Genomic DNA, 26,236 nt, shown 5'->3' with positions numbered 1-26,236 from the left:
ACAATGTACACCACCACCAACCGCACATGTGATTTGTGAACTCGACCCAACCATTTTTCTTTTTCATTAATTCTCCAACTAAATCACAAGAATGCGCGCATACTCTTTACTAAATAAATATAGGTCAAACTCATTTAGTTTTTATATATAAAGTTAAATATTTATTTAATTTTTATATTTTAAACAAATTTCAAGATATCTTTATTATTGAATATGTGACACTCATACCTTAATATTTTCTTTATTTTTACAATAATACCTTTACTAAAATTTTAAAGTAATGTTTGATAAATTTTTAATAATCTACTAATAATTATATATAAAAAATTTATTTACTAAATTAATCCTAAAAGATAATTTTTTATTGGCCTTTTATGGCTAAAATAATTAATGCATCTATTAATATTGTTGCAAGCGTAAAATTATAAAAGAAAAAAAAGGAATGAGCGTCACATAATCATAAAAGCAAGCGTATAATTATAAAAACAAAAAAAAAATTGTGTCACATAATCAACAACAAGGGTCTCTTGAGATATTTTAAAAATATTTAAACAAGCACTTTAACTCTCATAAATATAAAAGAAAAATCGAAAAAAAAAACTTAAAAGTTAGTTTTCATTTTTAATAAATATCCCACGAAATCGGTGTCAATCCTCAATGACAGTATTATGTATACCTAAAGGATATTATTCGCTTCTTTTATTTACTAAAATAAGAAAAATATATAGTTGTAAGTGCCCTATATTCGTAAATTAGCCAAATATAAAAATAATTAATAGTCCAAACTCATTGATTATATTTATAAAAAAAAAAACTATGATAATAATTTTGTGAATTAGAAAGTATGCGATGGTAGGATTATGATTTACGATGAGGGAAGTTGATGATGTGGGTGGTAGGATCAATTACACGTGTGCAAGTGGTAACTGTCGGGATTCGGGGGTTACGAGGACAGGTACTGTTAAGCGATTAGCGAGGCTGGCATGACGCGCGAGCGTGCGAGAGAGCTGTCAGACACGTGCGTAGGTCGTTGAAACTTGAAAAAGGCAATGCATTGACCCACAGCTACCAAAACGAATCACAAACTCAGTCGTTGTGAGAGTAATAGTAACTTCGTTTCCCAGAAGCCAAATTAAATTAACATCACCCCACACTACTCTCCACAGTCCAGTGTCCACAGTTATGGCTTACGTTGTTGGTTATGTAGCGGCTTAATTAGCTCGGCTCACATGGCCCGTTCCACACTCACACGGCACACCCTTCTTCATTTATATAGTTACACCAGTCTCCCATGCTCTTTGCAAATCCTAAGGCGGTGCTGCTTTAATTCGATCTACTTCTCTTCTTTTATTTTCGGGTAGGGCCATTCTCTTAGTGATTTGCTGTAATTAACATAAATAACAAGTTAATGGAGGCAGCAGCAAGTGGGTGCAAAGGGTTTGCTAAGGTCAAGTGGAGGAGGAGGAGGCGGCGGTCAGCGGTGGCACGTCCGTCGGCATCGGTAAGAATGAAGGTGACGAAGTTGCAGAAGCTAATTCCGGGAGGACAAGGGCTGCAACCGGATCGGCTTTTCTTGAGAACAACCGATTATATTGTGCATTTGAATTTGCAACTTAATGTTTTGCAAGCTCTTTCCAAGATTTATCAACTTTCATGAATTTACTTAACTCTCTCTCTCTCTCTCTCTCTCTCTCTCTCTCTATACACACACACACACACACACACACATATATGTATTAATTAGAAATTAACATGTGGCTTATCTTATGTACGTGTCAGATGGCATACGTACGTCTTCTTTTATTATATGAAAATTATGAGGTCTTCTCTCGTTAATATGATTAATATGATGTTTGTAGTTAAGTCTATTGTAATTTGATTGTGCCAGCCACACCCACATATTGTTTAATTAACCTCTTGGAAGAGTATCAATAATCACATCTTAAACAGTTTAATCCTCGGTCCTACAAATTTCTTTTTGAAATATTTGCATCTTCTGCTTAATTTTCACTGAGATTACATGCAGCAGACATGCATATTTAATAATTTGCTGTGCTGAACATATGTTATGCTTTCCTTTCACTTTCCTCTTCTACTTGTAACTTCAAGGAGAGGTTTCATTGGAAACATACGACACACACACACACATTTTTTTTTTTTTTTTTGAACAGATACAAAATATTTTTCATTTTGCAAATGGCCAGTGATCGGGCAGCATTTTCTAATCTTTTTCCTCGTCGTCAAGAAACTTAAGTAAATGTGGAGTGGGAGTTTAATGCATGATGGAAATATTGTCAACACATATTGAGTCATTTGGCCCACACAACATCTATCACGAATCTGCATTTGGTGAATTATGTTAATTTTACTGTCTGATCAGCTTTCTTGATCTCACGAAATTTTATTTATTTGTTTCATTATTCATAGTCCTAGAGAATTCTAGCAATAACTCGAATATAATTAATTTCATCTTTTGTCCATCCTCCAGTTACACATGAAGATGCGCTAAAAAAAAAGAAAAAAAAAAGAAGAAAACTAGATGAGTACTGAGATAGGATCATTACTACTAAATCTAGGCATTAATTTAATTAATTTACTCTATTGAATGCCTCCTCCTCATGTATTCATCGTTCAGCATATTAGTTTAATTTATCGTGCATCTTCTGGGAGCAACTTCAGCTAATTCCTAACTGCAGAATGCTAGGGAACCCTTAATTTATGAATGTGAGATAAAAGAGAGAAATAAAATGACTCAGAAATGATGAACAAGTAGTTCGTATAGGACTTTTACTATTACATTTAAATTAAAAGGGTCTCTTTATTCGCTGTATTAAGGAATAGGGCAGTTGAGCTAAACAAGGAATCCATTTAATTACAAATATCATGGGCCAATAAACAGTAACAGACAACTGCAATATCCACTGGCCAGTGGCCACATACAATAAAACCCAAAAGCCACACCCACTATCTCATTCTGATCGTTTGTAAAATTGTTACAAAAATGATGCTAACAGTGATGTCGTAACAAAAAAACGTGATCAAATGCATGGCCTACCATTCATCCCATAAAGCTTCATTGCCGGCCATGTCAATGTATGTATCCTATATATTTACAGATGTGCACGCAGCACCAGCTAGGTGCTAATATGGATGCATGCTTTTATATATATATATATATATATATTATAATAAGAGCTCTATTGATATTTATAATTAAAAATGAATCGGAATTTTTCTTAATAATTATATTATGACACAGTTTAAAATTCGACTCTCACTTAATATTGAAAGAATATCTAATCTACTCCAATAACGGAGATACAAGTAAATCTTTATTCAATTTTATTGGGAGAGAATATCTAATTCCTAACTTTGAGTACGTGGGTTACCAATGGTGGTAAGAGCCCATTTCCTATGCATGCTATTTTAAGTGCTTAATTTGTCATGGAGCAGGGACCTTTTTTTAACAGGAACACTTTGATCTGGTCTTTTCTCGAAGTTCCCTATCCGCCAAGAACTGATCGAGCAAATGGTGCCATCAGAACATGCCACACGTTACATATTGGTAAGTAAACTTGCCAAATGTGCAACAATTTGGGACAAGGGATCTGGGCTTGACTTGTAGCTGCAGCGCATTTTTATGTAATTTTGTATTGATCAGATCCTGGGATCTGAGGATAGTTCAATTTGTTGCTTCTCTTTTCCCCTCATGCTGATCCCGGTTTCTTCTATTAATTGTTTATCAAGGGGTGTGTCGTGTGTGTATGTACTGAGATAGGCATGAACAAATTTTGGGTGCATGCTTCGACAGTACAGTATATATCCTTCATTATCGGTTGAATTTTTGACAGGCTTGTATACATTCTTACATGATTAGTCGAAAGATACAAGATGCAAGAATCCAACAAACGAGTAATTATATAATAAGTACCAACTTTTCTCCGTTATGCAAAATTAATTAATTTTTAAACCTAGCTACTAGATAATTAAGCTAGCATAGTAGGATTATTTGGTAGAACAAATCTCATGAGTAAAACAACTAAACACCAATAAAAGCACAACTCATATGTTTGTTCTCAGTACCAAGCATTTTGAGCATCTGCTTACATTACATGCCACATGACGTGAGTTTGGTGAGAAATTTTCAGTTAGAAGGTAGGCGGAGTTTCGGGCTGGGGATACGAATAAAGGCGAGATCGGCAAAATCTAATTACAGGACAAAGAGCATGTTAATTACCACACGGCCGGTTGGCATTTCATCAGGACGCTGCATCTGCAAAGTGAAAAGCCTAACTTGAAAATTAACAAGACCACATCTGGCGTGCAATGAATCTCTTTGTTCAACTTTGCAGTTAGACTTCATGCTCTGAATCTAATCACATTTAATGGGCTTTCCTCGTTGAGAGCACAGAACCAGTTTGGGCTTTCAGTTTCAAAGCTCCATGCATGATCTTGAGTTTGGGTCATTTCTTCGGAATGTATCCTTAGCCTTGTTTACAGTACAAACGGAAAGCCCAAGCTAATTTTTGGGGTTAACTTCACCCAGGTACAACGTTTTTTGACATTCATTAAATTGGCGAGAATATTTCCAAAAGATATCAATTTGGTGACAAATGATAATGAAATGAACCCGTTAATTCCAGCCCTCAATTAGGGGGGTGAGTCATTTCATTTTTGTCCCTTAAAAATTAACTTTTTTTTGTTGCCATTGCCGAGCCCCAACAATTGACAGCTTTAATAGTTTGTTGTACGGTCCTTTTCTGTTCTTACACCACAACACTTGTAAGTTTCAGATGAACTCACGGGACAAAATGGCAAATCTAGGACTCAATCTAAATCTTAAAATAAGGTGAGATGAACAACAGTCATCATAACTCCTGAGTTCAAGTGACAAATTTGCCCAGCACCGAGAGGCTATTCCTTTTCGGCTCCCAGAACCTGCTTTTTGGTGGCTATATACGCACTAGCCAAGCCCACGTCCTTCATCCACACCTAACCTTTTCTTTCCATTTTAACATAAAAGAAGAATTAGACCCCCTTAAAGAATTCTTCTTTCAGTAGGGTTTCATTTTTTATTTTTCTTTTCTTTCCATTGCAACAAACAAATGAGGCCTTCTGCCTGTACGAGACCCCAGACTCATCATCAAATGTACAATGGGTTCCATTAATGGTAGATTTCTCAAGGACTGAGGTAAGTTAGATAAGCTTCAACCTTGACATCTCTAGAAAGTGTTCCAGTGTTCGCTTTTTATTTTTCTTGTACTGCAGTGACTTGGGGTTCATGTCAAAGCAGGGGAGCAGGTCTTCTTTTGCTCAAACAATTGTTTCAATGATGAATCTCGGTCAAAATTATTTTTTTTTTTCTTTCCTCCCTTCTACACACGGTTGACCTAACTGAACTTGGTTTGTTGTAAGTGGAAGGAATAATGTGTCTATTGCTTGCTCACTTTGTTATATGAGTTGGGTTTGATCTCAGAGGAAGTAAGAAAAATGGTTTCCTGAGAAAAGTGAAAAAGATGGTTTTTTTCAGGATGCGCATTTGCTAAAATTTCTTGGACTCAAGACTCAAATCAAGCAGAAAGATACTCAAATGAGCTACTTCCCTTCTCACTCCTTACTTGCTTCTGCGCCTTCATCTTCTTCTTCTTTGCCATATAATAGTGATTACCAAAAAGAATCATCATCTGGTAATAAAATAAGTCCAGCTATTCTATTCATCATAGTTATTCTAGCTGTTGTATTCTTCATATCTGGTGTTCTTCAATTGCTTATTAGATTCGTAATAAGGCGTAGATCTTCTTCATCAGTATCTGAATCCAACAGATTCCCAGAAATGTCTGGTTCTGATGCTTTCCAGAGGCAGTTACAACAACTCTTCCATCTTCATGATTCAGGTTTAGATCAGGCTTTCATAGATGCTCTGCCTGTGTTCCTTTACAGAGAGATAATGGGTCTAAAAGAGCCGTTTGACTGTGCTGTTTGTCTTTGTGAATTCTCAGAACAAGACAAACTGAGGTTGCTTCCTATGTGTAGTCATGCTTTTCACATTGATTGTATAGACACATGGTTATTGTCTAATTCAACTTGCCCTCTTTGTAGAGGGAACCTATACATACATGGTCTTGGATATGAAAATCCAGTCTTTGAATATGAGTATCCAAGGGAAGATGATGGGTTCCCAGTCTCAGCCAATGGAGGAATTGGGGCTTCTCTCGGCCTAAAACCAGCAGAAAATGATATCAGGAGAGAAAAGAGAGTGTTTTCTGTTAGACTTGGCAAGTTTAGAAGCTCAAATGATGGAAGTGAGGGAATTGAAAGAGTGGAAGGAGAGACCAGCTGTAGTAATTTGGAAGCTAGGAGATGTTACTCAATGGGATCCTACCAGTATGTGGTTGCTGATTCAGAGCTGCAAGTGGCCTTATGCCCCAGAAGAGGTGGTAGTGCTAGTGTGAGGTTTGGTAAGGGAAGAAGTGCACAAAATGACAATTCCTCAAATGACGGTGATGTTGAGGGGAAGAAAATTAACTTTAGAAGTAAAGGTGAAAGCTTTTCTGTTTCCAAGATATGGCAATGGTCTAAGAAGAGCAAGTTCCCAAGTTCTTCCGAAACCCATATGGGTTCCTCTTCTGGTACCTTGGGCTTGCCAAGAGCCAATGATACCGAGAGTTCATGAAGGTATTTTACTGTGTAGTTCACTTTAATCAATGAATCCACTTATAAAAAGCCTTTCTTTTTAGCTTTTGCTTTCTCTTTTCAAGGGAATTCAATTCTTTACTTTATTACAAATTCTCTTAACTTATGCCTCTTTTATGTTACATGGTTAATGGCAACGTATTTATCTTTCCGGCGAAATTGCATATACTGTAAGTCGGGGAAACAAAAAAAAAAAAGGGCTCTTCCTCCACCCAAACTTTAGCATCTTATGCCTATGGTTCAAGTGCATCTGTCTAATTCATAAGGTTTTCAACAAAAGAAGCTTTGTTGCCTGCTTGAGATTTGTTTTATCTATTGTTGCTACTATTCGATGAGCTTTCTATTTTATTGTATTGGATTTTGGGCCCATCATATGAGGTGATCTTCCTGCACCTTATTGAAAATTGAAAAATATAACAAGAGATCATGGGGAAGCCTCTTCTGCCCCACACCACCAAAAGCCATAAAAGTGAAAAGAGAAAAAGAAAGAAAAAAAAAAGGAATTACAGTAAAGTCAAATCACCTGTTGCTTTGGGCCATTGAGTTTCTCAAGAATTGCATTTTTTTTTGCCATATAAATTTCTTTCTTTTGTTCATTCAATCTTCCATGTTCTTCTAATGGAGACTTCCTGTAGCCTTTTTGCTGGGCAAATGATTATGATGGAGAGCCATAATTGGGAACACTCACTCCAGGCGGTGGACTGGACAGTGGGGTCATAGCCTCATAGGGGATTGCCACAATCATATAATGCCATTTTAAAGAAAAAATTTTGCTCCCCAATCAAGGGTAGAGCTTTTCCCCTATCAAGAGTAGAGCTCCCTGCAAGAACCAGCTTCTAGTTGGAGTTCCCTAAGATGTAATTATTACATGAGTTCGTAAAATTGTTTAATAGAGTTGTAGACAATATGTACATATTTGTAGTCTCAGGCTCTCAGTATTTTATGCTTGGCTTTTAGATAACAGACGATACCAAGCTGTGATACGTACATCATTACCATCTGCCATACGCTATATGATTTAAGCTTGCTTACTTTTACAACCTGATAAAATCACATCAAGCAAAAAGAAAAAATCGAGGAGTTGGTAAGTTGATGTCATAATAATTCCAACTCCGGAAGCCACCAAAGTCAAAATGTGAAAATGTCCAAATGATATCCAATCCTTTTCACTTTTGTGAAATGATGCAGCAGCGTGGGCTACACAAATCACATAAACTGAAAGAAAGAGAAAGGGAAAGATTTGAACGGTTAAGCAAAGCGGAGATTAATTTAATGTTGCGTTTTGATTGGGAGTATACACGTCCTTGGAATGCTGGGCATCTGTAAAAACTGTATATACTGTAACCATTTTATAATATTGTCATTTTCATGTAATGTGTCTAGTCTTCATGGACTTTTGTAAGTTAAATACCGACTACTAAACAATTAACGATGTGTATGACTTACGTGGGAGCTCATTTGTACCTGGAAAAGAACAGACAACTAAAGGAAAATTTCACCTCCTTTTTATTTAAAGTACCTGAAAAGGAGGTCATCGAGAGAACTAAAATTTTTTGACAATTATGTAGAGCATATGAGGTCTAATTTTTTTCAGTTAATGAAGTCAACAACTAGCTTCTGTCACAGGAGCAATTGTGTCGTCTGGCATCCGAGTTAACTTAATCAAAGGTAAACTACAAAATAGCCACCAAGATTTTTGGAAAAATAAATGATTCTCTAGTTTTGGGTTCCCACTTCCCAATTAACACAATTGAATTTTAATTTGAATATAGTAGAGAATTGATTTGAAAGTGTAATGATAATGCTTCGATACAACAAAGTTGCAAGAGTTTGTGCCGTTACTGTTTTAAGGCTTTTGAAATTCCAAGTAATTAGTGATCTTGTATTTGTATATTTAAGAGGGATAAAAATGTGAACTAATAAATATATTTAATTTAAGGTAAAAAAAATGTAATTTTACTTATTTTACAAGATTATGGCGATAATATTTTAGCTAAATTTTAGTTGTTTTGGAGATGGGTGATGTGACATTTGGGCTTTGGACATGTGACGCAATAATAAAGGGAGGAATCATTTTGCTTTAATGTTGTGTTCACTGAATGAAATGAGAATTAGAATGAAAGAATCAGAATAAAAAACTTATTTATTTGTTAAATTAAAATTAAGAATTGGAAAGAGTTGCATGGGACCACGCAATTTTTTGTTTGATTATGAGAGTTTGGATTCAAAAGGGGGGTTGGAAATTAGAACTTCATTTCTTGTAACGACAATTTTGCCCCCCCCCCCCCCCCCCCCCCAAAAAAAAAAAAACCCAATTTTCCATTTCACCTCTCTCTATCCACAGTATTCAGCGCATTTTTATTAGTGATTACTAGAGGCACCATGAAATAGTTTAACAAATTTAGTTGTGTTTCAAACTCGAATCATTCTGTCCCAAAAGTCAAAACATGCTACAACATCTTGGAATGAAAATTTAACACTTAGTCTCTATAAACAATGTATTTTTTGTTAAAACTTGTAAATAGTGCAGGGATCGACGTTTGCTCACTATCAAAGACAGCTGGGAATGACTTTAATTTACACCATTGTAGTAAAATGTTTCTCTTTCTTATGTTATCAAAGTTAGCTCACAAATGCAACGTCAAGTTGAACTCTAGGTGACTCACTGATCATCTTGCTCTACTGTTTCGGTAAGTACATGTGATCGTTTACCTCCATTTCCAGTTTATTACTTCTACCAAGAAATTCAGAAGAGAAAATCGCTGGAAAAAAAAATAATAATTCAAGCTTACAGATTATAACGTACTTCAACATAAAATGAACACAAGACTGACCATTGATTATTGAGAATGAAATGGCTTGCTGCGATGCATGAATTCAGTGAAAAAAATGTTTTCAACCGTGTACAAAAAGATCAAACTAAGAATAAATAAAATAAGATTTACCACTATTTTTGTTTGAGCTTAACAAAATATTATCATGAAGACGAGGGCTTGACAATGCAAAATCCAAAGTAAATGCGACCGCGCCTCAAAATCTATTGAAATAAATTCCCTTCTCTACAACTCGAAGGCAAAACTCAATTCACAATTTCGTACAGAAATGGTTTTTTGTGATAATGTACAAGAACCACCTAAGAGGCGAAAATTGTAGAGAGACGGGTTACACCATTCAACATATTGCAAACTCAAGCAAAATCTCATACCCATTGCTACAAGCCAACAGTGCCTCCAGATAGAAGAATTGAAAACAAAAGATTTGCTGTGTCACTAGAAACAGCAAGAAGAAGCTTCTCACTGATAAAAAACAAGAACCTATGCATGAAAACTTCTTCTCAGACAAGAATAATAAGAGCTTGGGCATTAAAATCATTAACAACTTCATGGACAAATAAACCTCATAAATCACGAGGGAAGTTGTTAATTTGCCCCTCCTCCAGAACATCTCTGTTGTTCAACTTGTAAGCTATCCTTGTACGCATGACAAGAGGTTTCTGGAAACCAAATGAATTTAGTAAATACAAATACCTTCCAGGAAATAGATTGCTGACAACATTATAAAGCAACTTGATCATGCCAGGCCATGATGTCCAGAACATGCAATATTGACAAAAAAAAGAAAAATAGAATATTTAAGCATTCACCTTCCCATGTTGGCTGTTGGTGACTCTCAAGGTTTGTGTGATGGATCCATTACCACTAGCAGGTAAAGTATTGCCACTTGCTGGATCCAAGTGCAATTGTAGAAACTGCAAATTAAATGCAATAAAAGATCTCGACTTCAAATTTTAGAAATGAGAACATTAATTTATTATGCCCACAGAAGAGGACATCAAACTCTACCGAGGAGAAGGAATCAAAAGCAGAAGCTTTAAACTTTTGAGTACTGAAAAATTTTCACATGAAAAACAGATGTTCATGGATCAAAATTGGCAGTGAAACTAATTTATGTGGGCAAAAGCAACCCTGAACTACATATTGCCAAATTATCAACAATGGGAAACAAAGCACTAATTAAACTGCAAGCAAGTTACCTTCGGGACTGCCGCTTGGAAAACAAAATCAGTATAAACATTAGGTGACAAATTTGTAAATGTGGCTTGGATCAATGTAGTTTGCGGGTTTCCAGGTGGCTTTGAGAAATTGAATGTTAATCTCAAGGAGCTGCTCTCAAATGCAACTATAGATGGATAAGCTGGACCATTGTCCTCTGTTCAAAGGAACAAGGGCAATAATTAGTTATGAAAAAAACATAACAGCAAAGTAGAACTTTCCACAGCAGACAACTTTTACCAGGCTTTGGGGAGTTGGGAACAAAGCCATCCAACAAATCTATCATTGAAGCCGCTCCTCCAGAGGGTGTTGGTGAGAGTCCATCTAATTTGGCGACTGATGATTTGTTATCCTGACTGGAAGATAATATGTCAGATGGAGTTGAGTTGTTCTGGACAGGAGGTGATCCAATAGACAGCAGATCCAGCAGAACATCTGTCCCAGCTTTTGGAGCCTGGCTTGTGCCTATAAGTTGCAGAAAGAGAATCGACAGTCAATAACTAGATCTGGACAAATTGATGAACAAAGATAAAAACAAATGGACTCAATACTGAAACACACACCAGAAATCACAAATACAAACTGACAATCAAAATTCCTCAAATAAAAGAAGAAAGTTGATATGTTTTCAATGGATAAACAAATTACACATATAGAGATTGCTGAATGCAAAGGCCTTTGATATTTATAGGAAGATCTTTGCAAAATTTCCTGTTAGCTAAGTGTGAGAAATTTGGCTGGAGGAAAGATGACTTCTAGGGTCAAGAATTTTACAACCCTGCGTAGTAACTCCATTTGATGCTCTTAACTTTCACCTAAAGAATTTTTTTTTTTTTTCCAAAGGAAAAAGAAATAAAAAAATATTGAGTTTTCCAAATTTTAATCACCGAATTAAACTATTAAATTTAAATGGGTTCGTGCCAAGATTCTAAAGAATACAATATTAGGGTTTTGATGCTCAGCCCATATCTTAATGCAAACATTTCCTTTTTCTTTTTTTTTTTCCAGGTTAAGAAGATAAATGCAGGTGGCATAGTTCTGAGCCACTTATTAGATTTGGCATTGAAAACCCAAAGCCTACATCCATGTTTGATGCTTGCCATAATTAACAGAAAAGGGTTCTACAGAAGCAACAGATCTAACAATGAATAGCTGCATAGCAAGGTTGATTCAGGAACAAGGATTTACAGAAGTAACAGATCTTAACAGTCAATAGCTGCATGGCAAGATTGATTCTGGAAGGACTTAAAGAATAGGTATTTCCTATTCTGGAAGGACTTAAAGGATAGGTATTTCCAAATATTGGGTAAACGGATTTTAGGATTAATCTCAAATCAGCAAAACACAGAATGCTTACAAGAACAAAAACCGACAAAAAGAAAGCAGAAAATTACAATGTAGTTTCACAAGAATTCACCACCACATTATGGATTTATAAACCCAAAAACTAACCTGGCTGCACCGAAGCAGGTGATACGTCTACACCAAGAAGGTCCTGAAGAAAATCATTGCCAGAGGAGCTAGGTACAGGAGCATCATCTGAACTTAGATCAAGTAAGTCCACAAGAGGAGCCGCAGCAGGTTTGGCAACTCCATTTGGAAGGTTAAGTGAAGTGCCACTTGAAGTTGATACTGTTGCAGGCAAAGAACCAGCCCTCCTTCCACTGAAGGTTGCCTCATCCAATACCGGCATCCTTTCAACCAGTGTAGACCTATAAAAACTCATCCATCAGCTAATTTATATGTCAAAATTCTGGAAGACATCTCAAGATTAACAAGGCAAAATACCAAAAAATTTTATCCTCATACCTAATATTCTGATGCTTCTCTACAATGGAATTGAACTCGATAGATCTCTGCTGCAACTCAAGCACAAGGCTTCCCTTATTTTGGACGATAATATCTCTTATCCTCCTACAAACAGAATCCGTTAGATAATCATATATCCATGTCATAAGAAGAGAGAAGAATAAATTAAAATACTATGTAAACATAACAATGACTAAGGAGAATGAAAACCATCTAATCAAGAGATAATATAAACAAATTCATCTTAAAGTAGAGTTCCAATATATACATATAGAATAGCAGCACAAAAACAGATGCCCAAACCTCAAATATGTAGAGGTAACAATAGGTGTTAGAATTTGCCTACAGACCCAGAAATCTATACCCCAAAAATATGGTTGGAGAATTGGGCGGGAAAAAATCATATGATTTTGCCTGGACAAAATATAGCAAGTGGTAAAATAAAATTAGAAGCATAACATACTCTGAACAAGATGGAAAACGAGAAGAGAGCTTCAAAAGAGCAACCATAGCCATTGCTTTAGTAGTGATATCTGAGCTATGATGTTTAATAGCAATCTCTACAACATCCACAGCATCAGACTCTGTCACCTGCTTGGGAAAAACCAACCAAGCTAAGAGACATACACATTATTCCTTTGTTACCAATAAAGAATGTTACATGTTGCAATCATCTGTACAGAGAGCAATCAAGCAGTTGAGAGCCATATATACTGTTCAATTATTTGGTTTTTAGATTTAGAATATATTGACCAAATGAAAATATGGACTCTCAACAGAACATACAACTTAAGATATTGGACAGGAATCAGAAAAAAGAATTCCAATATTTCTAGTTTCAGCAACTGAAGGCAGAATTTTTGTCACATTTCTGCAAGTTATCAAGTTTATGATATTTGATATCTAAAATGGTATGAAACTAAATAAAGGCAGGAAAAACATATCGACCTATATATGTATATATTTTCCAATGAAAAGCAAAAGTAGAAGAGAGTTAGAAGAAAGTAAAAGCAGAAGTCTGATCATGCTCTGTACAAAACAAATGTTTGAATGATTCTGCTATGCTATCATATCCTGGATGGCTTCACCCCACTTTCCATGTGTATTCTTCTTACTTGATTCTACACTCAGAAGCTTCTAGTACACACAGATCCCAAGTTCTTACAATATTTGCCCATAGCCCGGCTCTTTCTCCACTATTAGTGATGGCAAAATATAAGACGACATGAAAAATGAAAATGCATCCACGTCACGGGTCAGGATGAACTCACTGTTATTGGATCCTCTATATTAAGCACTCCACCATTATTGACCAGCATGTCACCATATTCTCCAATGCACCAAATAGCAACTCGAACGAGGCTCTCCTGATGCAAAAACATTAAAACAATCTTCTCAGGACCATACATTCATTACTAGCATGGTTAACTACTCAAGCTAATAGGATTCTCAAATTGGATGTATATCCAATTTCTTATTTTGAAAGAAAAAGAAAGAAAACATAGAGTACCTGTTCAATAGACGTTTGAACTGCCCTATAAAGAGCCCTGACTGTATAACCATGGAGATCAGAGGCATTGCTTATCACAACAATAAGGGCATGCCATACTTCATCTTTTACAAAATTTCCAGCCTACTATGATAGCACAAAGATCAGAATTTTCTGGAAACAGAACTTTATGCATTGTGATGATGAAAAAAACTCACATGAATGCCAACAGATGTCAGGTGAAAAACTTTCAATCACTACAATCAACTAATTGCATAAAATATATAACTCATTTGTTATGGGTAATTTTTTGAAGCAGAAGAAGTGGATTCCATAGTGACAAGAAAAATGAACACTTGAGCCCAAGATGAATCCTTATAACCATAAAAGATTAACCCGTGCATGTTTAATTAATCCAGATGATAGGGACAGTAAATGGCAGAAGAACAAACATATCATCACCTAAATGGTTACATTCATTAGCAAGCTCCTTTTTGTTAATATATACATAGTGCATACACAACATGGATGCACAGCACAAAGAGAATGAATGAAAGAAAAAAGAACAGCAGTCATAAAAAGCAGCAGTTTTGAAAATGAACATAAATTTGTCATAAAATAGAGAAAAACACCAGAGCTTTCATCTAATTGACCCTGACAGCTTACATGAAGCTTTGTATGGTTCCAGGCAGATTAACATATCCACAACCAGAATGCCTCAAACAAGCAAGAAACATATACAAAATAATTAAGATTGAGAATTTTTACTTAAATTTATACCTCAGAGAGAACCTTGAGCATCTGATCGATGTACCAAATTTTGTCTGGGGAAAACCTAAATCAACAAAATAGCAATCTTAATTGACCAAACATTGCTGTTCAGGTAGACTCTTATATCGCATTTCAGGCAGACTTGTGGAACAGTAAAATTGAACTAAAAGACTCAACCAAAATCCAAAAATTGGAAAAAATAAATTGCCCAAATTAAACACATACATTGAATAATTCATTTAGGAATAGCCATGCATGGATGGTGCTTAAATTGCAAGCAAAAAGATAGTGGCTACTGGAAGTATTGGTTCCAAAATTATATTCCATCATTTGTCAAGCCTAGAAGCTTTATCAACTCAGTGCCAAGTCGAACTACTATAAGGATGAGACATGAATGGCTTTCGGTAAAAGTAATTAATGTTCATCACAAACAATACTGCATTTATTAGAAAGCCCTTTCTGACATTTCTCCAGCCAAAGGAGAAAGCAGCCATGTCTTGATAAAAGAACTTACTTTTCAACCATGGAGCAAATTTTGGCAGTAAGATCTCCCTTAAATTCTTGGTCGCTTATTTCCAAATAATCAATTAGCTCTTTTGTTAAAGGCTTCACATTGCTCTCATTCACCAGAAGATAAACAAGTTCAAGGGCCCTTTTCCGGATTGAAGCATCCAAATCCTGAAAGAAAGAATGTTCGAAGACACTGCTCTTGTCAAAAGTATTACAGAAGAATCAAACGAGCTAAAAATGAATCCAGCTTTATGTCAAAGCCAAACACGAAAAATCGTAAAAAATTGTTAATAATTATTACGAACAAGAAGTAAATAGCAATCAACAGACAAACCAACAAAAGGTAACGGATGGCCATCACTTGCGATGTCGCTAACCATTGTAAATAAGCAAAGTCACCCATTAGATCAATTCTCTCGCACCCAAATTCAATGAGAAAACCAATATCACCACTAGGTAATAACCATCCACATAAAAATGCAATAACATACAGGCCAAAAAGCATGAAGAGGAAAATCCTTGACAAGGCCAGTACAACGACTCAGTTGGCAGTTAACAACTTCTTTGAGTAATATCAAGCATGCTACTAAATGAAGTCATACCTTCACACATTCCAAGATTGTTGCCCTATGCCTCTGCACTGCTTGAGCATCTACCGTAATAGCCTTCATAAGCATGTTTAAAGCAACATATCTGAAATGCACATGAGATTAAGTTTGGAGAGCAACAGACCAACAAAGTGATGGAGAAAGAAAAATTAGAATGTTCAAGATCATAATCAGATTTAAACAAATAAGATAATGAGGTGCCTGGATAGCAGCAACTCTGAAGGATAAGAAAAGACAGATTAGTTGGAGGTTCCCAAGGAATTCCACAAAATCACTTTACAACTCAGAGACCATAACCATTCCACATTCCATTAAACCAAATGATGGTTGAGAAAGCGTTAAAAAAAATACCTGATGTTGTTGTCACGGTTAGAAAGGAATCTTCCCAATATATTGATTGCGAGCACACGTAATCCACCATTATCTTCAATGCTCATGATAGTTTCAACACATTCATATAGAATGGCATTCCCTGCATTTTTGTTTGACTCCGTTTTTGTTGCCACCTAGGAAAAATATAGCAATTATAAATCACAAGTTGCCATTCATCAGCACCAATATTACAGACAACACGGTTAGAATCATGAATATCTCAAGACTCCAAACAGAACATGATAGAAAGAGAAAGAAAAACCTGGAAATGCAACTAACCTGAGCAAGTATGTCATTCATGCAGTCACTGGCATCTGCATCTCCTTGTCCCAGCACACGCAATAGCTTAAGCAATCTGATGTGGAGAAAAGGGTCTGTAATGCCAGCAATATCATACTCAGGCGCATAGGGACTGTTTACAACATCCCTTAGAGTTTTAACCAAACCATCCAAGCACTTCGGCTGTAATGAGCAAAGAAATTGCATGTAACGATAACTACAATTATGGAGCATTTTCCACAGGAGATACTGTATAATAAAAAGGTTCTTACTTACATTACAAATGCCTACGAAACAAGTTCATATGTTTCACCAATTCCAAAATGCGTGATTAGGATATTAAATCTAGCGCCTTGAACATTAGTAAGGACAAAAAACTACATGGCAGCATGAAGCAGATGAAACAAGTATTACATGTACGAATCAAAAGATCAATATTAACTATTGCAAGATGCAATATATGATGAAATAGCAACTGTAATCATGAATTAAGAATTCTCGCAAGAACAAGGTCTACTTGACATAAATTAGGAGTTAATGAAACCCCTTCACAGGAATCCTTCAAAAGCTTTTCAATTAATATTATCAACAAAATGGGAATGGGCTGGGGTTATGAACTTATAATCTATAATCTAACGATCAAGTCAATTCCATGATTATAAGTCCATTCCAGCGTATCTGAATAGATACTATGTTGATTTATGGATCCCCGCGTCTCTAAAGGATGAGAACCAACTTTGTAGCATCTACCATCGAGAATTCAAATATTGTATACGATTCCAGACTATAACAATGAAACTCACTAGAAGCCTAGTAATGAGGTTCTATGAAATAGACTTCCTATCCATTTTCAAGTTGCCAAATACACCAACATGGACGGTCATGAGAAAACCAGAGCAGCTTCTAATAGTGTAGAAAAACACAGTAGTAATAGTTTTTTTCCCCCACACTACCTGTGATTTTTTTTTTTTTCTGGTGGGGGGCGAGGGGTGGGGTGCGGGCGGGGTGTTTATGCTGTACAGAAAGTTTGCATCCTCATGATAGTAAAAGCAAGATATGATCAGGCAATGAACAATTTACCTTCCTGAAAAATTCAAGGGCTTCTGTACTGACTTTGCATAGATCTGTAACAAGCTGAATTCCAGTTATTAACACTCCATGATGCTTTTCTTTAAGTAAAGCGGCAGCAGGATTAATAAAATTCTCTGCCAGATCTGGAACTTTCTTTATAATACGTATGGAGCACAGTGCTGCCTAAATTCAACAGGGATTGTATCAGATAAACAAGTATAAGTTTTTACAGACTATCCAGTGTACAAAAGATTGTTTATTATCCAAAATAAAGAGAGATCGAACCAAATAAAAGACAATCTTCAAAAATCAAATAGAGCACAAATGGTTGATTCATAGTAAAGAAAACTCAGAGGAAGTGATGATCGGTAACCTATATCCAAAATTGACTCATTTGATGAAATCCTACTTTAAACGAATAAAAATAAAGTTCATTAAAAGCCAATTCCGTTAGGCTCCCAACATCAGAAACCGCACAGCTTCAGAATATTGAAGTTGATAAACAATATTACATGACAAATCAGTCACCAATGAATCATCCTCACAGCAAAACTAAGACAACAAGATGTATTATATTCCATCACGCATCTAAATACATTGTATATCTCCATAGAATTATGATTTGGATTATTTTGGTTCTGCTAGTGATGTGAAATTAGCATGTAGAATAATAGCTATAACTAAATTGTTTTAAAGGGACAATTCCACCAATCATCCAAATAGAAAAGGAGAGTCCTAGAGGTGTTCCAGAGGCCAGCAATTTTTTCATTGAAATGATTAGGTGCTTGTAGAATCTTCTTGGTAAGTATTTGGTTGGCAACAAGAGACTCATAGAAGTTAACCCTTAACAACAGATCCAGTTAACTATTCCTAAAACTATGACATCTGTCCCCAAAGGGAATTGAAACAAAAAAAAGTAAGGCACTCACTTTCTTCCGAATATTTGGATCTCGAAATTGCAGCAATCTTTCTACTTCTGGTGCTAGATCACGAGCCATTTCTGCTGAACAAATATTTCCCAAAGCACAAAGAGCAAGTCCCACAATATACTGGTTTGTGTGGTTGAGATCTCTGTGAATTAGTTAAGGTCATTGCAAGAGAATTTTATTTCTTGGTTCTATTCAAAATACAACGTTAATGACGATAACTTCTTCTTTGACGTAGAACATAAAAAGGAAAAAGAAAAATCATGTGACTTAGTTAAGCTATCTAAAAATAAAAACAACTATTGAAAGGATACTGTTTTAATGAGTTTGTGACCAACATTAGCACTTCTTGTCTTTCATCAAGAAGCAACATGAGGCCAAGATAACCAATCCTCTTCTCAGGAAACCCAGCAGATGCAATTGACTTTAGGCACTCCATTTGACCAAAATGTGTGGGGTAACCAAGCATGTGGATGAACATGAGTTTTGCTAGGTTCCGGTGCCTGTAATCTTGATCATTCTCATTAATTGCAGCACGAATAGCAGCACACTCCTTTCTTACAACGGCACGCTCTTCCGCTGCAGTTTTACAAGCACGTATAGACCTAATCATGTCCCTGCAATAAACAGAAAGTTCATAGCATTCAGCTAAAAATGAAATGCTAAAGTTGATGGTGCATGTCTACCTGTCATTACCTAGCAAATAAAAGCAACTATAACATATCAATTTCTAAACAAACAAACCAACTGTAAAACCACTTTGTTTAGCAATGCCTTCAAAATCACACACTCATGGCCCTACAAGAGAGGAGATGATTCATTCCATCCCCAGTGTTCCTTTACAAAACTATTAAATGACATTATTTAAAGTTATTGTATTTGATCCAAAGGACTATCAAACTATTACAAATCAGAAGATCTAGATCTTCAGTGTTGAAAAAGGTCAAACACCATTAAGCAATTGTCAACCCCAAAATCCATCCACAATTCAAATTAGAATTGTACTCCAACCTCACCAGCCACATTGATCCTTTCACTAATAAATCATTTTAATGTCGATCAATGTACATGTATATAAGCAAATACATGCCCATTTAACTAGCACCGCCCACCATGGAAAATTAACTTAAAAGACAAAAACGATTGGCTTTAATGTGCTTCACCGAGTGAAACAGAGCATGACGCAAAGAATGGACTCCACCATCTTCCCATGTTAGAACTAGAAATTTTCAGATTTCAAAATAAATGGTGAGATGATCTGACAAAATTGTAACAGTTGAGGCATAAAAGAAGCATTTCTAATTTTTCTTTTTTTTTCTTTTTTAATTCTCTCTTATTCCAGTAGTTGAAATGTTTACATCTTAGTCTTTAACTTCGAACGGAAATAAGTGAAATGACAACGTAAAGTATAAAAGTTGATTTTATTGGACAGAGGAATAAAGCACTTATGAATGCAGTCAAATTTCCTCAAATAACATTGCCACAACAATCCTGTCTTCAGTAAGAAACATCTATCAACAATCCTGTCTTCAGTAAGATACAGCCACCAAGCACCCAACTACACCATCAATTTAATATCATTTTACATCTGTGTATCTAATTTAAATCACAAACATGTTTCATTTTCCTGACAGCACCTACTCTAACATTTTTATTCTCCGGACAGCACCTACTCTAACCGAACTGCTTACAACAGCCTTGCAATAGCATTGGGTTTGATATTCCAAATCATCCTATGATCCCTAAATATCAGGCAATTTTCATCACGCTGTGCCACATATGTTCATCTTGATTAGGATATAACTTCTTTCTTGCATCATAAGTCTATCACTGAAAAGAAATCAACTATAACAGCTTCAACCCAAAGTATGGAAGTAAACACGTCGAGCAAAATTCAGCACTTTTCAGCCTTGTCTACTAATATAACCTATTTAAACCAAAGATCAAAGAAGCAATTTCTTTTCACAATCGGATTTGTTGTAGAAGAATGCCAGAATATGAGTAGAACCACCTTCTTCCACAAGAATGACTGCATTTGGAGAAGAGCATTGAAGTAAAAAGTGGCGTAAACACATGATTTCTCCTCTGATCCATTTCAAATAATAGATATTATTTTCAGCCATGCTGTCAAAAGTTACACAAGTTGCCAGATATGAAAGTTTAACAAGGACTCATATCAAGTTTCTATCTCCAATAAACTTATCCTGCATCCTACACCAAGCATTGCACTAACGAACCCCACACCTCACTTCAGTTCAAGTCAAATCCCAAAACAGTAGTTATGTCCTACAACTCAGTAAATTATGCAACCAAAATACAAAAATGGAGGAAGTACAGCTAAAACAACGAAATTTGAAAAGATTTTAACAGCTAAACACCAACTCAAATTGCAATTTATGCAAAGGAATAAAATGCGACATTAAGAAATGCAACCTTGATCTCAGACAATATGGTAACAGTAGGGTTCAGAGCTCACCTTAGGCGTGTACCGGAAGAGAAGGGATTCATGATTGGATCCGTGGTGAAGCTTTAGGGTTAGCTCAAATCAGATCCAATTTCACACCGAATCAGAAGTGCGCGCGCACGAGATCAATCTAATCAATCACGATTTTCTTCTCCTAGTTTAGTGAGACGAAATTGGATAGTCCGAATTCGGAAAATCGAGATCCGAATTTGTTAAATGACGAGATCTGCGAACGGAGATCTGATGATGATTGCTGATGAGGGTGCAAAGTGTTTTCTTTCTTTTCTTATATTATATTTATAATTTATTCTTATTCTTATTGTTACTATTCGCGACGAATGGCCCGTCCCTGTGTAAAATAGGCTGTGTTTTTGTCAGCAAATAGAATGGAAATGAAAAGCCTTACCAATTAGGAAAAACATTTGTGTTTCTGCAAGTGGTGATTGGGTTACCTGCCGGTGATGTACGTGGCTCGCTTCTGAGTTCTGATTGGGTCATAAACTGTGAAGCTTGCGAATTGTAGTCTACATCTGGTACCTCGTGTTGATGCGTGATTTTATTGGTCTGTTGTAACGAGTATGCCACCAACCAACCTGCGAGCTATTTCTCACGTGTAATATTTGTAGCTCATTACGGTCATTTCTCAGGATTTGGGTTTTTTTTTTTTTTTTTTAATCTTTTTCCTCGTCTAATAATCTAATTGTGCGTTTTATATATTCACAAGAAAAAAATAAATAGAATGGTGAATTGGGAATTGGTTTGGGCCTGGCCTTCGGGGCCAGCCCATATTTAGTTTGTGAAAGTGACTCGACGTCCTTTAACTTCTTATCGGTGTGGTATCTCCACTTCGATGCGAGTCGGACGAGTGAGATTGCTCGTTAAGTCTTTTCAAAGTCTTCGTTAGTCAATAAAATAAAGCAGAGAGAGGGCTTTATATATATATATATATATATATATATATATTTTTTTTTTTTTTCTTTTGTTTTGAGAGAGAGGGCTTTATATTTTTATTTGATTCGTTTGCAGTTGCTTGCTTACAGTCGAAGCATTGAACTGATCAACTATGGCTTCACATTTCGTCTATTCTTCCCTAGCTCTCACTTTCCTCTCCCTACTCTTCAGTCTGGGTAGGTATACGACGAGTACTTCATTTCCCTTTTTAATTTAATTCGATTCACAGTCTTTACAAAATTTTAACCTTGCATTGCGATTGCGTACTTCTTTTTCTTTTCTTTTTTCTTTTTTAATGTAAATTCAGCCTCATCGGGGCTCCTTCTGGAAGACGGTTACACAGTGACGACCGTGATCGACGGCCACCAGCTCGAAATTAATCCCCACTCAGTCATCGATCGACCTGGATCGTCCGATCTTATAGTCCTTGATTCTTCTCGTAGTGCCTTCTACACTCTATCATTTCCCTTATCTGAAGGTTATTATTTATGATTATTATTATTTTTGTTGTAAGTTTTAAGTCTTTCATACTAGAAAGAAATTATACTAATTGTTGTGTTACTTATTATTGTAGAGAGTGTGGTCAAGCGATTAGCAGGAGACGGGGTTCAAGGTTACTCTGACGGAGAACCGGGTTCGGCCCGGTTTGACAAACCAAAGAGCTTTGCGGTTGATATGAAAGGGAATATTTATGTTGCTGATAAGAGCAACCACGTTATACGAAAAATCACCAACTTAGGTCTCACCTTTCTCTTGCTATATCAAATAGCTGCTCTTAGTTGCTTATAATAGTTGGATTTCCTTTACGCATTTTTATTAAAACATTAAGCTTAACGCACTGCCTCACTCGTCGCATTGTGAGCGAGCTTGTCGCAAAATTCAAAGATGGGTCATTTGTAGCTCCCTGTTTTAAATTTAATTACATAGTGCAGGGTATTTTCCTTAGGGGCCTCGAAAAATTTGCTGGTTTTGTTGATGGGCATGATTTAGTTTCTGTGCTGTAGTGTTTATGTTGTTTGGCTGCTGACGTGTCCTTAGGTGTGACAACAATTGCTGGAGGTGGCTCGAAGAAAGAGGGCCGTGCAGATGGACCTGCACAGAATGCGTCCTTTTCAAATGATTTTGAGTTAACTTTTGTTCCCCATATTTGTGCTTTACTGATTTCAGATCGTGGTAGCCAATTGATTCGGCAGATTAATCTTAAGCCAGAGGACTGTTCAAAAAGTTCTCAATCTGGTTCTGGTATGTTTTGGGTGACTGTTTTTAGTCCGTATTTAATCTCATGCAAGTCCTTCTGGGTGCATTTATATTTATACTTGTGTTCATTTAAAGGAAGTATCTGAAGTTAATGTTTGAAAGAACTGAAGTCAAAAGCAGATGTCTTCTTTGGAATGCACTCTTGAGCATGATGACTAAATCTCCAAGATCTTATTAACTCTTAGTTTCTGTCTTAATATTTTCTTTTATTCATTTTAATTTTTTTTCCTTTTAAGTTTTGGGCTAGTATTATTCATGCCGCAATGGTTTGATACTTTGCTTTTTTGTTGAAATTATTTTTCATCTACAATAAAGAGATACCTATGTAAATCTCCTGACTTGGTCTTGATTCTTTCAGCTCTTGGAGCTGTCTCAGTTTGGGTTTTAGTTTCGGTACTTTCATGTTTAGTTAGCTTGGTCATTGGATTTGTTGCTCGCCCTTACATCATCCGGCATGTAAGTCTCTTGCACTTATTTGAAGTACTTTTGAAATTAATGGATTACTTTTACCTTTTCTAACCCAACTCTGTAGACAGGAAGGCTGGATCCTCCACTTCAGCATGACATGGAGGCACTACCTAATCAATCTGGTGAGACTAGTACGGACTTGTTGCTACGACATCAGAAGCGTAACTGCTAGCCCCATGCTTTATGCACTCTTTAAGAGGGTCTTTTGGTTGAGCCTGTCCCATCTTTCCCTTATGTTTAGAATCAACAACTTAAAATCTAGAACTCCAAAAAAGGATGTTGTATCTTTGCTGGACTCCAGTGACTTGCATGGTTGTGAGATAAAGAAGTCACATCAGTATGCCGATCAGCTGAAAGATTTGTTAAGTTTTGATGGAAACCAAGACCTAATTACTGAAGATATCTTCAGGCAAGAACTAGAGAATCAAAAGAGTAGTGACGTTTTATGTTTACCTAATTCCCATGGAATGTTAGATGACATGATACGAGCTAGCATCATGGGTTTTGATGGGGAAGCTAAAGAAACAACTACAGAAGTTGGTTCTTTAGTAGGCAATTCAGGTTTAGTTAAGAGACGTAAGTAGTTTAAAGGCACATTCTGCATGACTTTTAAGGCTTGAGGCTTGTAAAACCCTAAACATGTTTATTTCCTCCATCGAATGCCATTTGGACTATGAGGCGATTACTTTAAAAATACTCTCTTGATTTCATTTTGTTCCCTTTTCTGGTTCCCTATCTCAGCTAGCAGTAAACTAGTTAAAAATTTAGTGATTCAGTCTAATTCAAACTAACCTGTGGATTGCAGAACTGGGTTTGCTTATTGGCTTTTGTGGCTGGATATTTGAGAAACTTAAAAATAAAATTAAAAAAATAAAAAGGAAAAATTGAAGATCCAGAAAAAAGAGCATTTTGTCATTCTTAATTCCAACAGTCCAGCATTACATATAGGCCTTTCATATTTTGGCCATCTCAATAAAACCTTATGTTGCATTCTCTCAAGTGAAATATTGAACAAACTATATCCTAACTTATTCAGGGCTAATATCGACATCAAAGAAGGTGCCTAAATCTTGAAATACTAATAACAAGATAAAAAAGGAACATAACTTCAAAATCTTGCTCCTGTATATGATTAATAGCCATGGGAATAACCTGTAAAATTGGCCCGAGGGCGAATATTCTGATGATCATAAATGGGATCTCCATAATTGACTGGCTTTATAACCACAGCCTCCCGCTTTGCACCCTGCTCCTGAATGGCTCCAAAAACAATCTCATTGGTCTTCTCAGCGCTCTGCTCATAGTAAGTATTAGGAGTGGAAGATTGATACCGATGGTGATGCTGCTGTTTCTGCTGCTGAAAATCACCATCCCACCCACTATAGAACGCTCGACTTTGCCGCAATTGATGGATCTTTTCTGCATCCTTGGACATGAAAGCATAGGTTTTCCTTGGGGTGGGAGTTCTTGTGTCAATTGAAGGGGGCTCATCTTCATGTGGGATCACAAAGCTCTCTTGTGCTGGCCAAGAAGTTGAGTGCTTCTGTAGACTCGGGTATTGATTGCTCAGTGTCTTCTTCCTCAAATGAGGAAATATTCCTCTCAAAATTTCCAAAACAGATGACTCAGTGTTGGCAAAAAGCTTTGCCAGGGATCCAAAAAAGCCTTCTTCTTCTTGCTTCCCCTCGTCCTCCTCGGTCGGAATTAAAGGAGGCCTGACTGATTTCAGAGGTTTCTGATATGGACTTGCTGAGTTACTTGTGTTTACTGTACCGTGATCCTTCATGGGCACAAAGAAATAGATTGCAAAAGAATGTTCATTAAATTAGAAGAAACTAACAAATTGATCTATGCTTCACAGAGCCACTAGGTCATGTTTGGCACTTGAGAAAAGTATTTCTGCAATAGCATCACATTAATGCTGCCATTGCCATTTCTATAAGGCATATTTTCAGAAAAGAAAAAGCAGATAAATGACTAGAAGACGACATTCTCTTTTTGAAGCAAACCCCTGGAGTAGAAACAGGGTTTCAGCTGTCCCTCGTCAAAAAAAAAAAAAGGAACAAATAGCAGTTCCAAAAAAAAAAAAAAAAAGATCCATCGATAAGCATAAGTTTGAGTGCAGCACTCAGTGAATATATAGATAATCATGCTATGAAGTATCAAGTAAAGATGCCAAGGAATCTCTTGTAAACTTAAAGAAAGGACAGAATACTTACATTCTGGGAAGACACGATTGTGCCCACTCTACGTTGCAACAATGCCAGCATGTAACCAAAGAAGCCAGCTGCGAGAAGTACTGCAATCCCTGCAAATAATGGAAAGCATTACCTAAATTTGCCAAATTGATAAACAATGAAGGATATTCTTTGGATGGACTAGTTTACCAAGAGGAAAACTACTCCCATACTGATAGGCACAGTCATCAAAATGAAGTTGGATTTCTCTAATAGCTCGGTTCCCTCTGTCTATGACAAGTAGGGAGCAACTGCTTCCGATGTAAACCACATCAAAAT

General features: G+C 36.3%; 5 protein-coding genes across 6 annotated transcripts in view; 3 read left to right on the top strand and 2 right to left on the bottom strand.

The window, feature by feature from the left end:
• Positions 1–1,085: 1,085 nt before the first annotated feature.
• Positions 1,086–1,667, top strand: LOC112099273 (transcription factor IBH1-like). Its single transcript, XM_024186543.1, has one exon. It carries the CDS (start codon positions 1,409–1,411, stop codon positions 1,655–1,657), a length of 249 nt encoding a protein of 82 aa, XP_024042311.1. The 5' UTR covers positions 1,086–1,408; the 3' UTR covers positions 1,658–1,667.
• Positions 1,668–4,713: 3,046 nt separating this feature from the next.
• Positions 4,714–7,691, top strand: LOC18044416 (RING-H2 finger protein ATL47). The gene is made up of 2 exons (XM_006438378.2): positions 4,714–6,675; positions 7,329–7,691. Exon 1 carries the CDS (start codon positions 5,591–5,593, stop codon positions 6,671–6,673), a length of 1,083 nt encoding a protein of 360 aa, XP_006438441.1. The 5' UTR covers positions 4,714–5,590; the 3' UTR covers positions 6,674–6,675; positions 7,329–7,691.
• A 1,894-nt stretch (positions 7,692–9,585) lies between these two features.
• On the bottom strand, positions 9,586–21,426 carry LOC18044415 (AP-1 complex subunit gamma-2). Its single transcript, XM_006438377.2, has 18 exons — positions 21,057–21,426; positions 18,895–19,197; positions 18,584–18,725; positions 17,664–17,837; positions 16,584–16,766; positions 16,284–16,438; positions 15,927–16,017; positions 15,329–15,492; positions 14,824–14,878; positions 14,065–14,187; positions 13,826–13,921; positions 13,018–13,145; positions 12,555–12,659; positions 12,198–12,457; positions 10,986–11,210; positions 10,727–10,902; positions 10,337–10,441; positions 9,586–10,186 (listed from the first exon to the last, which is right to left on the bottom strand). The coding sequence occupies exons 1-18, from the start codon at positions 21,086–21,088 to the stop codon at positions 10,091–10,093; spliced, it is 2,613 nt and encodes an 870-aa protein (XP_006438440.1). The 5' UTR covers positions 21,089–21,426; the 3' UTR covers positions 9,586–10,090.
• Positions 21,427–22,026: 600 nt separating this feature from the next.
• LOC18044414 lies at positions 22,027–24,414 on the top strand. Of its 2 annotated transcripts, none has more exons than XM_006438376.2 (6): positions 22,027–22,171; positions 22,303–22,473; positions 22,570–22,734; positions 23,034–23,237; positions 23,611–23,708; positions 23,789–24,414. In XM_006438376.2, exons 1-6 carry the CDS (start codon positions 22,108–22,110, stop codon positions 24,302–24,304), a joined length of 1,218 nt encoding a protein of 405 aa, XP_006438439.1. In that variant the 5' UTR covers positions 22,027–22,107; the 3' UTR covers positions 24,305–24,414. The 2 variants fall into 2 exon arrangements, with proteins under 2 accessions (XP_006438439.1, XP_024042458.1); XM_024186690.1 differs by having other exon boundaries at positions 23,785–23,982.
• Positions 24,415–24,618: 204 nt separating this feature from the next.
• LOC18044412 overlaps positions 24,619–26,236 on the bottom strand; it is a 2,986-nt gene continuing 1,368 nt past the window's right edge. Inside the window, exons 5-7 of the mRNA XM_006438374.2 lie at positions 26,108–26,236; positions 25,940–26,028; positions 24,619–25,500 (exon numbers count right to left, since the gene is read on the bottom strand). Coding sequence (XP_006438437.2) covers positions 24,853–25,500; positions 25,940–26,028; positions 26,108–26,236 — 866 coding nt within the window. The 3' untranslated portion in view covers positions 24,619–24,852. The remainder of the gene's footprint in view (positions 25,501–25,939; positions 26,029–26,107) is intronic.

This window comes from Citrus clementina, unplaced genomic scaffold (assembly GCF_000493195.1).
Source record: "Citrus clementina cultivar Clemenules unplaced genomic scaffold, Citrus_clementina_v1.0 scaffold_4, whole genome shotgun sequence".
Classification (NCBI taxonomy): Eukaryota; Viridiplantae; Streptophyta; class Magnoliopsida; order Sapindales; family Rutaceae; genus Citrus; species Citrus x clementina.
Note: the sequence above shows the minus strand (reverse complement) of the source record. Positions and strands in the feature narration are given on the sequence as shown.